This window comes from Martes martes (assembly GCF_963455335.1).
Source record: "Martes martes genome assembly, chromosome: 6".
Classification (NCBI taxonomy): domain Eukaryota; kingdom Metazoa; phylum Chordata; class Mammalia; order Carnivora; family Mustelidae; genus Martes; species Martes martes.
The window spans coordinates 45,684,580-45,702,724 of record NC_137893.1 but is presented as its reverse complement, the minus strand read 5'-3'; the positions used below and the strand labels follow the sequence as shown (position 1 = coordinate 45,702,724).

The window sequence follows — 18,145 nt, the reverse complement described above, 5'->3', positions numbered from 1 at the left end:
TTGGAAGTTGCACGCGTTCGCACCCGGGGTTCAGCCCGTTGCGCCTTCACGCGCAACCTTTTTGTTTATGCGGCGAGCTGGGGAGAGAGGGGCGGAGAGGGAGCGCAGCTCTCAGTATGCAGCAGACAGCCGGGGTATATATATAAAGCTCGGGTCCCGGGTCTGGCGGAGGGAAGAGGCCCGGCTGGCCCGCGAGCTGGCAGCCGCTTTCTGCTGGGCTCCGCCGCGCCATGGAAACCGGGGAGCCCTCGGCTAGCGGAGCCAGCGAGGGCGCGCCCCGCTGTTGCCACCGCTTCCCGCCCGCGGGCCCCGACCGCCCGCCGCCGCGCCGGGGCGCGGACTCCGGCGGCCGCGCCTCCCCCACCCCGGCCCTACAGCCCGCGTCTCCCCAGCTCCTCCCCTCCGCTCTCCGCCCCCCGCCGGCCCCGGGGCCGCGCTCGGCTGCGGGCGGTCCTCCCGGGTCTGGGCTCCCATCTCCTCGGCGCGCCTTGGGCCCCCCACCCCGCAGATCCGCAAGCTTCTGGAGACCGTGGGTTGACGCCAGAGGCTACAAGGAGGAGGAGGCGTCGCAGCACGCGGCGGAGGCGGTGAGTGAGCGCGCGCCCCGGGCCGTGCCTCCCCGGAGGGCGGCTGAGCCACCCGGACTGGGTATGCCCTGCCTGAGGGAGGCACACGCCCCGCCCGCCCCTCGCGTACGCTCGCGCCCGCCCGGGGCCCTACCGGAGGCCCCGTGGGTCCTGATGCTGCGACGGTGTCCTCCAGAGCCACCGACGCACGGATCCGGCCGGGAGCGAGGCTGCTCAGAGCCCCGGGGGTCACCGTTCCCCGCGAGCGCGAGGAACACTAGACCACTTTTCCCCTTTCTAGAAGGTGAGTGGTCACTGTGATTGATTTTCTTTCGTCCCCAGATGCCGGACGACACCGGGGTGACCGAAGCCTTAGGAAAGCCTTCCCAATACAGACACCCAGTCAGGTGAGTGACAGGCCTCACGGAAGGGCTCCCGCTCCTCCAGCGCAGGGTAGAGCTGGCAATCGCAGCGCCTAGGTCCCTGGCTGGCCTTGCGGTTTTTCTCTCTGGGAAAATCTGTCTTCAGGAATCCCAGAGCTTCTTTACTCGTCGAATTGATAAAGGTGGTTCATGCTCTCACCTAAAAGAACTGTTAATCCGTGCGCACTCAGTAAACTCTTCAAGAGTCTATTATAAAGAGGGAAAGTGGTTGGCATCGTCCAAGTCGACCGGTGACATCTTGTGTCTGCAAGCCAGTTTTGTGTTGTTTAATGCTAACGGGTTCGAATGAAATTGACTTCACAACGGGCAGAGTGTGTATATTCTTACTCTTTTGCAAACCAGAAGGAAGAATGGTGTTCATAGTTGCAGTTTTACAGCAGATCGCGCTTGACGTGGAAGAGAAAATGGAGTGTAATGAAAATCGTAAAGATCACGAAGCTTCCTAAAAGGGATCGAGGTTACTTAACATGACAGTGAAGAGCTAGTTTCCCGTTGCTAGCTAGCCTCGGGAAGGGAAGTCGGCCTTTCGGTGGAAATCTTTGTAGCTTTTACTCAAGTGAAAGGTTCATTCTGCAGTTTGCTGGCTTCAGAGAGCTGTGAAATGCAGAGCCCATGGTATTTGTATGTATATGTTTATAAATAGCTTGTAGAGCTCGATGATTGTTGATTAATTTTCTACGTAGTGATAGACACAGGAAAAAAAAATAATCACCCCCCTTTGGCAAGTGTAATAGTTTAGTTTGGTCAGTTTTAGCAGTATGAAAAGGACGTGAAGTACCTAACTGGGCCAGACGGAGTGGGGCTAGATCCTGGGAAGTGTGTATGACAGGATGTGGTTACCTAGCTGAGCCTTAAACTTAGCCAGATGGATGGTAGGTGGGGAAATGGGACAGAAGAAATAGCATAGGTGAAGAGATACAGAGTCATGGAACAACATGGCTCCCAATGGCAGCCTCAAGGACCTGGAATTGGGTGCATGAAGCTGTGGTCATTCTAGCAGGTAAGCCATAGGCCAGATCTTCTACACCTTGGTGTAGAGTTTTGTCCTATTCCTGAGCGTGGCATTGGGAATCCATGGCCTTCATTTTGTGGATGGTACTGGGGGTTGCTCAAAGCTAGTATTTATGTTTCAGAAAATGCACTAAGAAAATGGTATATAGACTTAGTTAGAAAACCAAAATGAAATTGGAAGTTACTGTAATTCAGGCAAGCTATGATAAAAAGCCATTCTAAGGCATTAGAAGTAGGGATGGGACTGGGTGAATTTGGGGAATGCTTAGGTGACATAATAGATTAGGCTTATAATGTATTGGATATGGTAGGTAAGGAAGAGTTGAAAAGACAGAATGGCTTCCAAGTTGTGGCTAGTGACCAGATGAATGCTGTATTAACAGAGTGGAAAGTAGGGCTTAAAACAGATTTGGGGAACAAGATAATGAGTCCAATTTTTCATATATTGTATTTAATGTGCCTATGGGGTTTTCAAATAGATGTGTCCAGTAAAGAGCTTGTGCACCCACCACGTAAGAGGCCCGGAGTCAAGATCTTAAGTGGAAATACAGACAATTGGGAGTCTTCAATAAATGAACAGTTGAAGAAGTCATGTCAGTAGATCAAGTCTTCCAGGGGAGTGAGAGAGGAGAGATGATCACTCTTGATAAAACACTGGGGAAGGCCAATACCAACCTGTATACAGAGAAAAAGCTATCCGCAAAGGATACTGAGAAAAATCACTCAGAACAGGGAAGAATTCAGGAAAGTGTGAAGTCCCCAAAAGAGAAGTGGTTACTCAGAGATTCTGGGCAGAGTGTGGTAACAGTTAAACAACATTCTTTGGGTTTGACAGTTCTTGTTAAGCATTAGAAAATCATGTTTCCTATATAAGAAATCCCTTTCTTTTCTGAACTACTATAGCCATTTATTTGTACTACTTTTAATTTTATTTTTATTAATTTCTATCTTGAATACTGTTGAGTATTTCTCATTCTTTTTACTCAGTTGTCAACTTCTTAAGGATAGAAACTGTGATTTTTTTCATCTTTGAATTATGAATTTCATCTGGCACAAGAGATCACTAAAATTGTTATTGAATGACTGAATTATTGATGGTTGCTTATTTAGGCACCAAAATTAAAACTCTTTTTGTCATTCACTTAGAAACATTTATAAACTACATTGCTTACTTTTCTGCCCTTTTCCATGGAGTATACTGAGCATAACGTAACCTTCTCTCTGTTAGAAGCACTCTATTACAAATGGGTACATGGGACTAACTACCCTACACTAAAATACACTATTGTTGGTGGGTCAGCCATATCCTTCTTCCTTCTTTGCTTTGGAGGAAAATAAAAGAAGACTAGATGGCAAAATTAATATTTGTGAAAAATTTGAAATTCTGAGGCAATTGTGTTATATGCAAATTGTATAAAGCCAGAATTATTCTCACTATCCCGATATAGTATTCCAAATTCAGTTGTATGGGGAAAGGGGAGGGAGATGGGATCAAGACTGGTCCCAGAGGAAGCCTTCTTATAGCCCTGGTGTGAGTACATAGAAAAACTTTAAAATATTGCTTTTTGTACTCTTCTAAACTTACATTGTTAGCTATATCTGCAACTAGCAGTTGAATCTGTGAGTTTTAAGATACTAGGTGATTTCTGCTTTTCTGGAAGGTGCATAATATTTTGTTGTCTTTATAAAGTTAGGTTTGAGAATTTTTAATATAATTGTAGGATTCATTTTTTTTTCTCCGGAGGATTTTGGAAATTGGAAGACAATCCCTCATCTGTATATTATTAAGAATAAATATATCTATAACTCCTGAAGTGAGCTAAATATTTACCACAAAGGGTGTGAATTTTTTTGATCCAGTTTACAGCTTGGATAAATACTTATTAAAATGATTAACTAGTTTTTGATACTTTGGCAACTAGACTCCCATGACACCTGAGATTATAGCAATTTTAAACTATCTAAAGGCATTCATCGATTGTTAAGTATATGGAACTCTTAAAATTTGAACATTTCATAAAGATTCTGAATATGAAAAAAAAGTAAAGCATGTTATGTTGTCTGCTTCTTTCAGACTATTTTGGCCAAAGTCAAAGTGTTATGATTACTTATATCAAGAAGCAGAAGCTCTTCTGAAAAATTTTCCAATTCAAGCCACAATTTCATTTTATGAAGATTCTGATAGCGAAGATGATATTGAGGAGCTGATTTGTGAAAATTAACCTGATTAGTTACTTGTGATGACATTCAAAGTTTATAGGATTTAAATTTAGTGTACAAATGTATCATAATCCTTCAAACTAATTTATTTGTATATAAATTATTAATAAAATGAGATATTTTGTAATTCTATAGTAGTTTGGCTTTTTTTTACTCTTACACTATAAGTCATGCTACCAATCACACAATACTATGTGTTTGCTAGCAGATGGTGAAAAACACTTTAAATCATTGCCCATAATTGAGAATGGGAATTAATGCCATGGTTATTAAATCTTAAGGATTTTTAATGAATGATGAATCAAGTAATACTCTAATACTCCTCTGCTGCCCTTAAATCCAGTAGTAAAATAGCATTGGTGTACAATAATTAGAGCACTTCATTGAGGGACCACCAGAATTAAAAAAAAAAATTTAAGTGAACATAACTTGTATGGAATCTAAAAAAGGAGAGCCAAAAGGCTAGAATTTGATCTTTTTTTCCATTTCTGCGTAAGGGGGAGCTAAGACATTTGCCAAATATGAAACATTCTTCTATAGCATGACCTCCTTTGTTCTGGCTCCTTGCTCTTGGTATTGTCATGTACAGATTTTCTAGTGGGAAGTGAAATAAGACTTTCTCAGTGACTAGTTTTTTTTTTTTTTTAAATGTAGACCTACAGAAGAATACATGATCATTTAATGACAGAGAAAACAGGAGCACATTGCAAGTAGAGGTAACCTAGATTATGGTCATGAAGTTCTTTAACTCAAATGCAGTCTCACAATAAACATTTTAATTGCAAATGTTTCTTAGTATCCCAGAATGATGATGGGTAGAGGTGAAGGTCAGAGATGGTTACCTGGCTAAGAAATGCCTCTTACTTGAATGGCTACATAGATCACCCACTTTTCCTTCTAATTGAAAAGATACTACAAACATTGATTTACAGGCACTCTAATGACAAGGCAGTTGAAATAGAGCAAGTTCAAATCATGTGTCAGAGTCAGGAAAAGTTAGTGATGGCAGGTGAACAGGGAGAGTTATTTAGAACTGTATTTCTTCTGAAAACTTTCCCCTCACTGGATTCTACACTCAGGATGTGTGTGTTCCGCAAGGGATATGCAAAAAAAACCCACCAGGTCACCAATCTCGACCTTGATCATTAGGGACTTCTTTTAGGTGCTCAGTATTTGAGCTTCTTTCAATCTGTCGGAATAGTATGAGGAGCCACTGCCATTTATCGAGTGCCTACTATTAACCAGGCCCAGTACTAGGTAGTTTACATATGACATCTTGTTTAATTCTTACTGAAACCCAAGTCCACGGGGAAAATGAGACTTTGAGATACTTAAATAACTTGCACAAGCCTGCTCATTTACTAAGTGCAGAGATGGCATTCAAACTAAACCTCTTTGACATAACTTTGTCACTTTCCCTGTAGCTTTCAGCGAAGAAAGGAAGTTAGATGAGGAGGAAGAACTTGTGAGTGGGTGAATGAAGCAGGAGACTTTACTAACTTCTTTGACTCATTCGTTTGTCATTAGCGGGGGGTTCTTAAAGGTGAAGCTTCACCTCATAAGAGTGGCTGTGGCTGTTTGCATTTGACGCCTTAACTCTTAGAAGTTCGCTTTCCTGTGCAGCCGGGTGCTTTAGAAGAGAGAATTTCAGAGAAATAAAAATGTTTTGATAGTGTTATTTTATTCCGTATTTCAAGTAGTGTGAGGGTAGGGCTTCACAACAGAAACTTGTGTTCTGGGTTAAGACGAGTCTAGAAGAATTTATACTCAGATTCTGTCAGCACCAAGGCTAAGGAACAGCTTCGCTCAGTCTTTAACCCTTCCACGGAATAGCTGTCACCTCACTACGGTGCTGAAATTCAGGGTGCAGGGCTAACGCCGCACGCGTACTTCTGTCGGTTTCCTCCCCTGCCGGCGCTGTGCTTGTCCCGTTGGCTCCGCCCCCCGCGGCCTCGACGTGCTGCGTCACGGCGCGCCTCACCCTGGCCGACCCCGGAAGTGGGTTGGGGGCTTGGCCTCTGCCCGGCCTCGGAGCCGGAGCGGGAGGTGTTACCGTAGTGGGGTCGAGCTGAGCGATCCTGTTAGGCGGCGGACCCCGGGCAGAGCCCGGACCAGGGGTCCAGGATGCTGAACGTCCCTTCCCAGTCTTTCCCGGCCCCCAGCTCGCAGCAGCGCGTCGCCTCCGGGGGGCGTAGCAAGGTAAGTGGGTGACACCGTGCATCTTTTTCAGCTCGCCTCCCGCCGGCGTTCGGTACTACCGAACGGTCCATTCTCTCTTTCGGCCCCCTCTTCCACCTCCTGTCCTCCTCCCTTCGTTCCTCCTGCCCTTGCTGGTTATCTCTTTCCCCGGCCGTCTGCAGTCTTCGAACTATCCTAACCTCCCTTTCTCTCACCTACCGGCCCCTTCCCCCCCCACCCCCACCCCATCCTCTTTTCCCCTTCTGGAAAGTATTTTCCCGCGAATTAAACTGAGTTGTATATGACAGGGCCAGCACCGTGCTTTTGCCGTTGCCGTAGGTACTCAGTATTAGCTTCCTTCCCTCAATCTATCCTCGTCTTCGGTCTTTTGTACTGCCCTTTCTGAAAGGAGTTGTGAGTGATCTGGGTTCCCTAGGCGAAGGGAAAGGGTAGCTGTAGCTACCCTGGGCGGTAGCGACATTGACCAGTGACCATCCTCCAAAGGTGGGGACTCCCAGAGCTAGGGAAGATGAGGGGAGCCAGAACGAATGTCTACAATCCTCCCGTGCTTTTACGGACACTTCTCTAAGTCATGCTGGCTTTCTTCTTCTGGTACCTGTTTTATCACACTGTCTTTACTATTGATATCTCTTGCTGACTTTGAAGCTAATATAATACTCTTTTTGTTGAACATAGTTACTGTTAGCAACAGGTGGAACGCAAATGTATTTTATATTTATAAAACTTAATAAAGTTGTCTCCTGAGCAGTTATTTGTTAGTTCCTCATTCTGTAAGTTCATCTTCATGTTTTGTTTATAATTTGTTTTTGAAACTTGCACCTACTTGGACCACTCCCCCCAACCCCACATTTCTGGACTCTCATGTCTTAGCATAATTTAGGATATTTGCTGACTTTTTTTTTTTTTCTCTCCACTTAAACTTGGAGTTGACTCTAAATCAGAATTGTGGATTCAGGGATCTGTAGATTTCATTAACTTTTCAGAGGTTTGTAACTCCAGATATAAGAATAATAAAGCTGGGATTTATTCGGTGCTTACGGTATGTTTGTATGCTCTAAGTATTCTGAGTGCTTCATGTGTAGTGTATTAACTCATTTAATCTTCACAATAATCCGACAAAATGGTTGCTTTTGTTATCTCTATATCACAGAAAAGAGAACTGGTTAAGAAATGTTGCTTTGGACCCTATAAGTTTGATGTGATGTGACTCTGGCTGTGATATTATTTATCACATTTTTGCTCCATAGCTCCATATATCATCCAGCTATCTAATCATCTATCTCCTCCTTCTTGATGTTTGACCTTTTCTGTCCTTGAACTAAATGCTTGGCTCATAGTATAGTCTTGTTGGAGAAAAAATTTCTGAATTAAAATATAAGAGTTGCTGGCCTTCTGTACTAAAACTGCAAACCACGTTCTCAGCATCATTTTAAAGGAGAAAGCTCAGAGGCAAAGACAGAAGGTCCACAGGAGGTGATGGCAAAGGTGAGTCTTTGGATCCAAAAAGAGAACAAAATATGGTTATTGCACAATTTGAAGGGAAACTGAAACTTTTTCTCCCCCTTTATGAAATGAGGTAATCTTGCACATATCAGAACCTGATTCAGGATTGTGTGAAATAGGAAGAGGTTGAAAAAAAATAGAAGCCAGTTCAGGAAGTTGTATATCATTATAGTGAAAAGCATAGACTTTTGTGTGAGAAAGACCCAGATTCTTTTCCCAACTCCTGTGACTTAGTCTCTGAGTCTCAATTTTCTCAGGTGTAAAAGACAATAATAGTACCCATTTTATAGGGCCATTCATAGGATTAAATGAGATGTTTCTTGGTATGTGGTAAGCACGCACTGTGTTACTTGCTCTTAGACTTTCATTCAGATTCCATGGATTGTTGTATGGTTGTTGTGTTAAGTCCTGAGCACAGTGTCTGGTACGGAGTATGTATTCTATGTATGATTTTTTATTATTCTACTAATACTAGTAAATAATTATTTTTTGAAAACCTACTGTATGCTGGAGATGTGGTCTCTGTTTCCAAGGAGCTTAGTCTAATAGGTTGTACAGACTAATAAAGAGTCGGTTATAAATGTCATATGTACTATAACTGTGTGTTATGACCACTGAGCGGTTGGGGTCAGAGGAGGCTTCTGGAGGAGACAGTGTCTGTAGAAGAAAGGGAAGGAATTGGGCCAGGCCAAGGAGCAGGTATTTCCTAGCAATTGAGGAATCAGTTCCCATTTAGCTTAAGTATTTAATAGGGAGGAGCAGAAATTAAAACTTAGAGCTAGCAAGGTAAACTATGAGCAGATATAAAGGGCCTGGTAAACCACTCTAGGGAATTTAAAGACATTATTATAAGGTAGCGTGGGGAGCCACTGAAGGAGGGAGGACCCATAGTTAGATTTGTGTTTTCTGATGATTATGCATTAACTACCCAGTGGATTATGGAATCTGCACAAACAAGAGAGATGAGATGAGTGATTTTGGTTTGGGATGGGAATGATCATATTCTTGTACTTTACTTCATTTATGGGGACCAAGAGACCTAGAAAGTTTCAGGATGGTGAGAATGGGATGATGTAATTGGTAGGAAGGAAGGTGAAATTGCAGTGGTACTGCAGACCTATTAACTTGGTTATTTTGGGGGTAAATGAATGCCTACAATAGACAAGATTCCAGAAAGTGAGGTATATAAATATCTTAGTGTATTCAGTGTGTTATAACAGAGAACCGTATACTTTAGAAAGTGGATTTTAAACAACAGCAATCTATTTCTCACAGGTCTGGAGACTGGGAATTCCAAAGTCAATGCACCAGTGAGTTTTGTATCTGATGAAGGCCTGATTCCTGGTTCACAGCCATTTTTCCCACACGTCCTCACATGACAGAAAGGATGAGAGAGCTCTTTGAGGCCTTTTTAATAAGGGCATTAGTAGCATTCATGAAAGCTCTACCTTTATGATTTACTCACCTACCAGAGACCTTCCTAATACCATCACATTGGAGGTTAGGATTTCAGCATGAATTTTGGAGGGGCACAGTCAGTCAGTCTGTAGCAATATACTTCTTCAAATGGGCCTTCTTTTACATTAAACATTCCTCTGGTACTATGTTACAAATGAGTTGTACAAGTTCAGACAGTAGGTCAATCCCGTCCTTGAAAAATTTCCACTAGGTTGTCTTAATTGGTTAAAATATTAGTAATACCTCCCATCCAAAAGCCTTTAAAGTGTATTTTGAAAAAGCAAAAGCTACCAAAACCAAACATCCTTTACCAAATCTTCTGTGCAGGGGTAGGAAAGCTTTTCTGCAAAGGGCCAGATAATAAATATTTTAGGGCCACACGACAATTGAGTGTCTTTACCACCATCACCACCACAACGTGTGAAAATGATTCTAAGCTCCAGGGTGATACAGAAACAGGCATGGGCCAGTTTGCCAAACCCATCCCTAGAGTGTTACAGTTTTTTTTTCCCCATTATTTGAGAACTTTTGTTTCTTTGTGAATTCTTAGCAAACAGATTGCTGCCTCATGATTTCTAATGTTCTATGTATATTGACAAAGAAAATCAACTTTAACTGGCCATTTATATTTTCCCTATTAAATCTCTTGTGATTTTTCAAGTTGGTAAGTGACTCCAACATATTAGTGACAAAGCAGAGCCAGGACCAAAACTTGTTTTCTGCCTCCAGGTTCAATACTGCTCTTGTTTTATTAGATACCATTACGGTGAACGTTTGTGTGCCAGAATTTCTAAGCCCTACCTCATAGTTCATGTGTTTTATATCATTCTGTTTATAATTCTAATACAGCAGAGGTGATTTTGACAACCACCTAAATCTGTTAAAAAAAAAACTGTAGAATTGTTAGATTTGAGTTTTCTTATCTTTTTGAATGAGAGTAAGAGTAATGATGCAGCCCACAGAGAAGCAGCAGGTGGGGCAGGGGGAAGCAGCTGACTCAAAGAAACCACATTGAATTCTTCCCTGTTCTTTTTTAGGTCCCTCTAAAACAGGGCAGAAGTCTTATGGATTGGATTCGTCTCACCAAAAGTGGAAAGGATCTAACGGGATTAAAAGGCAGGTTAATTGAAGTAACCGAAGAAGAACTTAAAAAACACAACAAGAAAGATGATTGTTGGATATGCATAAGAGGTATGTGGCTAGGCTTTGGCTTTGGCTAGGCTTTCCAGTTGTAATGCCATATGACTTCATGGTCCTATGATGATAAGATTCACAATTAGATAACAAAAATATGCCTTAAACTGGGCCACAAAGTATATAATTCTGAATTTCGACAGTATTTCGTTCTTAGGTACCTGTTTACATAGCATACTGGCACTCGTACTCCCTTAGCAAGAAAGCATGAGAGACTATGGGCTCTGAAAAACAACCTGAGGGTTTTGAAGGGGCGGGGGGTGGGAGGTTGTTGGAACCAGGTGGTGGGTACTAGGGAGGGCATGGATTGCATGGAGCACTGGGTGTGGTGAAAAAAACAATGAATACTGTTAACGCTGAAAAGAAATAAAACATTAAAAAAAAAAAAAGCAAGTGCTTGCCAGGCAGTTATTCAGTAACACTCTAGTTTATATACAATCATGTCCCACCTTAGTGCCTCATAACAGAATCATTTTGAATGGGAGAAATTGTTCTGCCAGAAAAAATGTCTCTGAGAATCGAAAGTAAATCAGAAAAGCCTGTGTGTAAGCCAAATTTTAAGTTCTTACATGAAGCCATTTTTATTATTTAATGTAAGTTTCTTAGCTTATTAGTTACCTGATTTTTGTAGCCCATAGCAAAGTACAAGCACCAAACTAGAAATGAGTGGATTGGAGAGAGTGAGCAGAGAGATAGGAGAGTAGCTGATAAAAGCAGACCTCATGGTAATCAACAACCTCGCATCTCACACGGGAACAAAGGCAATAAAGGGCATGGGAATGTACAGTGGGCTTCTGTAGCAATGTCATTGAGTCATCCAGATATGGTTAAATATGCCACGGTCTTTAAAGTGTCAGTCCTTCACTGGTGTTACACAATTGTAATTTTATTATTGTATAATTATGGTATGTTGTCAGTTATCCTGATTACACTGTGACCTGTATGAGGGCAGAGACCATATCATGGCAGTCAGACTGTTCTTTCCTTGGTGGCTGACACATAGAGGTCATCAATATGTGTTATTTGTTGAATGACTTTGCTTAACATTTTAAAGAAGTTTTGGTACTTATAGAGGTTGTGTGGTTGTCGTAGTAGATTGGAAAGATGGGAAGATATCAGTAGGCACTATTAGTTTGCTAGGAATGCCCAAATAAAACAGCACAAACTAGGTGGCTTAAACCACAGAAAATTACCTTTCCGCCATTCTGGAGGCTAAAGTCTGAGATCAAGGTGCTTTTTTCACAAGGCTGTGAGAAAGAAGAATATCTGTGTCTCTCACCTAGCTTCTGCTGGTTTGCTGCCAATCTTTGAAGTTGCTTGGCTTGTAGTAGCAACACCCGTCTGCCTTCAACTTCACATTGCATTCTCCCTGTATACTTGTCTGGGTCCAAGTTTCCTATTTTTATACAGACCCCAGTCATATTGGATTAAGACCCTACCCTACTCAAGAATGACCTCATCTAATTATATCTGCATGGACCTATATCCAAATAGGGTCACGTTCTGAAGTACTTGTGGGTGGGACTTCAACATATGAATTTGGAGGGTACGCAGTTTAACCCATAAAAGACACAGTTAGAGTGTGAAATTTTTTTCAGTGGCAAAGGGGGTGGATTCTTCAGCAGGTGATGACGTAGCTTTTTCTAAGATAGAAGAACAGCTGCTCAACTCCCCAAAGTTTCTCAGAGAAATACAGCTGTGGATAGTACTCATAACTTGGAATGAGGATTCTGCTAGATGCAAAAAACTCCTTTTGCCATTTTATTTTATTTATTTATGTAATTTTTAAAAAATAATTTATTTGAGAGAAAGAGAGAGCATGTGTATGTGTATGCCTCAAAGTGGGGAGGGACAGATGGAGAGGGAGAGAGACAGATTCACCATTGAGCTTGGAGCCTGACATGGGGCACCATCTCCTGACTCTGAGATCATGACCTTAGCCAAAATCAAGAGTCAAGCACTTAACTGACTGAGCCACCCAGGCCCCCTTCCTTTTTCCATTCCATAGGGTTTTGAATACCCTCTTTGCTCTTTCTCCATACTGCCCATTGTTTTACCAGGTGTAAGTATCTGGTAGAAAATGACCACCACACTCTGCCTGAGTGTTTTCTGCTAGGCTGGGTGAGGTGGAGGTCAGTGTCCAGAAGAGTCTCTCAGCTGGTCCAGGCTTAGGCATGTGAATTCTGTTTCTACAGTAGGAAGCCACTTCTCCAGAAAACTCACTTATGTGAACCCTTTGTGTCTTAGTGATGTTAGATAAATGAGGCATTGATATAACGCAGTCATACTTCATTTTTCATTTGGTGTATTAATGGACGTAAGGGACTAGTGTGCTGTGTTTGGAAAGTAATATGTACACTGCTCTCAGTTATATGTTTCCTATAAGGATTGAATGTATGGCACCTCTTCTGGTAAGGTTGTTTATTAGAGGATAAAATTTGTTTAAAGTCTCTGTTATTCTGTTAGTAATAGGGCTTTTTTCCCCTTTGCAAAAAGTTAAGTGTCTTTTTCTTCCCCCTTTTTTGATGAGTTCAGTTTATATCATCAAGAAACACTCAATTTACGTGGTGCTCTTTAAGCTTCCCCTCTAATAGGAGAGGATAAATGACTGATGGGTGGACACATCTGAGAGTGCTGTAAGAAGCTATAAAGAAAGTGACATCAGATTGGAAGGAGGAAAATGTGTGGGTTAGGAAAAACAGAGACACTGTTGTGGTAGTGATAGCTTAGAAGCTGTGGACAGGTTTTCATCAGAAAATAAGGAGGAAGAACATCAAAGTGGAGGGAAAATCCTAACCTACAGACAGCGAAAAGCTTGAGATGTGTTCTAGAACTTAGGTTAATTGTTGGACAGTTATAAAGAAGACTAGAACGGTGAGCTAGGTCAGATTGAAAAGGATCTTGGAAGCCAGGCTGAGAAATATGTCCTTAATTTAGATGGCAATATGAGCTCTAGAATGTACATGGACATAGGGACAATGTGAAAGGTTATGCCCTAGAAACATTAGTCTTGTGGTGGGTATGGTGAATTAAATGGGACAAAAAGCATTTAGCTCATTACAGAAGTTCAGGTGGTATTGGGGGAACCAGGATGTTGACAAAGACAATGGAAAGTAGGATGAATGTGAGGCAAAAAGATTAAACAGATTACTGGTAATTTCTAAGACTATCATAATTTAAAGTAAGCATATGACTAAATGTTATTATCTTTTTCTTATTGTTCTAGTTTAAAATATAAATGATATCTTCTTAAAAGGGGAATGTATGCCAAATTTAGCTTCAAAGGTCAGAGATAATATTTGGGCCCAAGTTTTAATCAAAGCTGTATCATAGGGAAACATGGTATCATGGTATCATTTTTCCCTCCTTGATAAAATATTAAATTCCTCATTTGTCTGACAATTGCCCCATATTTAGATCACTTCCAATTTCAGCTGATCGGGTTAAAGTAGACACAGTTTTTTCTAAGAGATCTTAGACAATATACATTTCTGTATGGGTTTTTATGGCTAATATTATGGAGATTATTTTCTTTTCTTGAGTATATATCAGTATTTATGCACATGTTCCGGTGTGTTGAGTCCAGTTATATTCCTAAAAATAACAGTGTGTAAAGAACACTTGGCTGGCAGCAGACTGTAAAATGTAAACTAAAATGAGAGCACTGGCTTAGAATGATCTGCAAGGCAGTGTATGGGGTTTCCACTTCATTCAGTTAATCACCATTTTCTGTGAAGTATGTAATTACTGTAATGCAGTAAGAAGGAATTGGAATGTTGAGGGAATAGATAGGAGTGATAATGCTTTTTAAAAAATCTTGTTGAATTTACCATTAAGGCATACTTTCCTGGTTTCCTCCGTTATTGCTGTTTCTTTCTCGAGAACTAAAGGTGATTTACAAATACGCGAAACTGTGAGCAAACATCTGAATCACTCATCTGTGAAAGCTCTGTAGAGCTTAGATCAGACTTTTTTTCCCCTGTAGTATATTTTATTGCAGGATGTAGTCAGTGTGGGTAATGATATATTGTTACGAAATCATTTTTTGGCAACATGGTAAATGGCCTTTGATCTCAGTGAGAGTGAGAGTGAGTGCAGTACTGATACTCTGTAACAGTCATTTGAATGAATGGTATTTAGAAAAATTACGGTATTTCTAAATGGTATTTAGAAATGGTACCATTTCTAAATGGTATTTAGAAAAATTTGATTATGGTCAGTAGACTGGGTTGGGCTCTGTGCTCAGCGGGGAGTCTGCTTGAGATCTCTCCCTCTCCCTCTGCCCCTCCCGCCACTGGCACACACAAACACACACACATGTTTGTGCCGTCTCTCTCTCTCTCAAATAAATAAGTAAAATCTTTAAACAATTTATTAGATTAAGTTATTCATAAGGGATTTAATGGATTTCATTTATAACTTAGAAATAAACATGCTTTGATTTCTCCTAATGCTGATTATCATATCCTAGTAAATTAAAGAGTCCTGCTTGAGATCACTGTAAAAGTGACTTCAAATGGGTCCATACTTTTGTGTTTCATTACTATTTAGAATATCTCGGGGCACCTGGGTAGCTCAATTGGTTGAGTGACCAGCTCCTGATTTCAGTTCAGGTCATAATCTCAGGGTCCTGGGATCGAACCCTGCCTCTGTTCTATGTGGGGTATGGAGCCTACTTGGGATTCTTTCTTCCTCCCCCTCCACCCCTCCCCGCCATGCTCGCTTTCTCTCACTTTCTCGCTCTCTCTTAGACAAAAATAAAAAAGAGGGACACGTGGGTGACTCAGTTGGTTAAGAGTCTGCCTTCAGCTCAGGTCATGATCCCAGGGTCCTGGATCGAGCCTCAGCACGGAGACTGCTTCTCCCTCTCCCTCTGCCCTTCTCCCAACTTGTGTTTTCTCTGACTCACTCTGCTCTCTCTCTCTCAAATAAATAAAAACTCTTCAAAAAAAAAAAAAAGAAAATCTTGGTAAATTGATTCTGAGAAGTGTTTTATCCTATTATATTTCTAGTCCAGCTTCCTAGATTTCTAGATACATTTACAGTAAACATTTTTAAATTTTACATTGTAGGATGGTAGTGTGAATTTTTGTACGTACAGTCAATTCTCATTATTCGTGAATTCCAAATTTGCAAATTTGCCTGCTCACTAAAATTGCTTTGTAACCCCAGAAATCAATACTCACAGTGTTTTCATAATTATTTGCAGACATGAGCAGCACAGGGGAAAATGTGTTTGGCCCTTCCTACCTGAGGTTGCACAAGGAGATGCTCTGCCTTCCTGTTTCTACTCTCATACTGTAAAGATGTGTCTTTTTCGAGGTCTGTTTAGCGCCATGTTTTTCATATTTTGTGTTTTTTGTTGATGTTTTTGGTTTAAAGAGCCCGCCAAGTATAGTGCTAAAGACTGCTGTGCCTCACAGAGAAAATATGTATGTTAAATTAGCTTTGTTCCGGCATGAGTTCAGTGCTGTTGGCTGTGAATTAAATGTTCATGAAGCCACAATACATATTGACTAAAGTGTCTTTAAACAGAAATATACCTTGAGCACCGCGGTTATGTATCATTTGACAGAAATGTGACCAGAGGCTTACAGGAGCCTAACGCTGCCTTTTTTCCTCCAAGGAGCAATGGTTCAGTGTTTGCTAATTCAGTGTTCACAGTGACTTTGTAGAACGTAACTGCCAAGAAAAAAGAGAACCAACTAGGCTGTTTGTTTGTTTTTTTTTTTTATACTCCAGAAATAAAATAAGTTTTATACTTTCAGGGTTAGATTCAAGTCTGCCAAGAACAGAGCTGATTTTTCCAACAGTAGGCTCTTTTCCTGAAGTCTCCTTAGCTCCTTGCTTCACTTTTATTTTGAGAAACTACAGTATTATTTGTCTCTAGCAGAGAAACTCTTTTCTTCTAAGAACAGCTTTTCAAATTTGGGACTGACCTTTTAATTTAAATGCAGTGTATTATCACAGCTGTACAGAGTGTATCTGAGCAGTAACGTACTTACTATTACAGGTAGCTCAGTCTTCTGTATGCAGTCCTCATTACTTCCCGTCAGCAGATTACCAAACACCTCTCTTCTGCTATCGCTTGCTTGCTTAGGAAATCCAAGTCAACATTTTTTTTTACAGCTACATTTCCTGTTACTCATTTCTAATCTGATCCATAGATTTTCATGTTGTCTGTTCTCCCCTATGAAATGCAAGTAATCTCATCCTTGTCGATTTTAATCATTCTGTCCTGCTGACATTGAAAACCATTTGCTTTTACTTTCTTTATCTCCTAAGCTGTCAGTCTTTTCCTTGCTTTTGTTTTCTTCTTTCCGTCCCTCCCTCTCATCCACTAAAAATTCAGTAGTGGAAGAAAACTGGTGGTCTCGGGGTCTCGTCTGACCGACAAGGGTTTTTGTTTACTTGACACAGCAGTTTACAAACTTCAGCCAACGTTTTGAAGTTTTTTCCTCTGTGGGAATGTTTTTGATAATAAATTTAATTTTAAAAAGAGATATAGGGCCATTCAAATTTTCTGTTGTTCTTATGTCAATTGTTATATTATGTTTTTTCAGTGAATTTGTTCATTTTAATTCCAGTTATTGACCATATTGACATAAAGTTGTTTGTAATGTTCCCTTATTACATCTTTTGTGTCTTTAGGTTCTGTAGAGCTAAACCCTTTTGCACTCCGGATATTGCTAATGTGGGCTTCTCTTTTTTTTTTTTTTTTTTTTAACAGATCAGTCTTACTAGAAGTTTATCAATTTTATTAACTTTTGGTTTTGATTTTCTTTGTTGGTTGTCCATTTTCTGTTTCATTAATTTTTACTCCTATCATAGTTAGGAAGATGGTTATTTTAAGACTCTTTTTCCTGCAGTATTGACATCGATATATTTACAGAGTTAACTTGCAGTTACTCTTGTTGTGTTCTTATTGAATTACCTGATTCTAAGTTTTTATGCTTAAACTATTACAGTATACTTTCTCTGGTTTTATTATATTTAACTCTGGATTGAATCCTGATTTAGCATTTGTGTGTTGCTCACTTTGATTGCCATATGTAAATTAATTCATTAAGAAATTACCATGAGGTGCCTATTACTTGTATTTTTTTTATGTTAATTAACAGTCATGTAGGATATCTTTCTGGGACAGTTTTTATTTTTAGTAATTTAATGAAGCATAGCTTTTGCTTTTTTTGTTACCTGTGTGTGGTTGTCATCCATAAAAAAGTAGAGAAGATAGTTTTGAACTTTTGTTCTATCTTGGCTCCCTCATTTAATCAATATTTCTCATCATGCGCTCTATGAGGCTCTGAGGACAACATGGAAATATAAAACAGAGATGACTTTTGATTTTAGGGAATTTATAGTGTGGTGGGGAGCACAAAGCATTAATCAAGTCTGACAAGGATTGTGAAGGAGAGGTACACTGTGCCAACTGATGACTACAGAAGAGAGAGCTGAGATCTGAAAACTAAAATGAGAGTTAACTAGGCAAAGAGGAATGGGAACGGCACTTGAGGGCTCTGGGAAGGACCATGTGCAAAGGCTGGGTGG

The 18,145-nt window shown here is 40.7% G+C and overlaps 2 protein-coding genes across 2 annotated transcripts in view; both read left to right on the top strand.

Annotated features, from left to right (window-relative positions):
- Positions 1-230: 230 nt before the first annotated feature.
- RIPPLY2 (ripply transcriptional repressor 2) lies at positions 231-4,371 on the top strand (the record flags this gene model as incomplete). The annotated part of the gene is made up of 3 exons (XM_080805885.1): positions 231-587; positions 909-973; positions 4,095-4,371. 3 exons carry the CDS (start codon positions 231-233, stop codon positions 4,240-4,242), a joined length of 570 nt encoding a protein of 189 aa, XP_080662011.1. The 3' UTR covers positions 4,243-4,371.
- A 1,851-nt stretch (positions 4,372-6,222) lies between these two features.
- CYB5R4 (cytochrome b5 reductase 4) overlaps positions 6,223-18,145 on the top strand; it is an 85,757-nt gene continuing 73,834 nt past the window's right edge. Inside the window, exons 1-2 of the mRNA XM_080805608.1 lie at positions 6,223-6,439; positions 10,438-10,591. Of these exons, the coding sequence (XP_080661734.1) occupies positions 6,365-6,439; positions 10,438-10,591 (229 nt within the window). The 5' untranslated portion in view covers positions 6,223-6,364. The remainder of the gene's footprint in view (positions 6,440-10,437; positions 10,592-18,145) is intronic.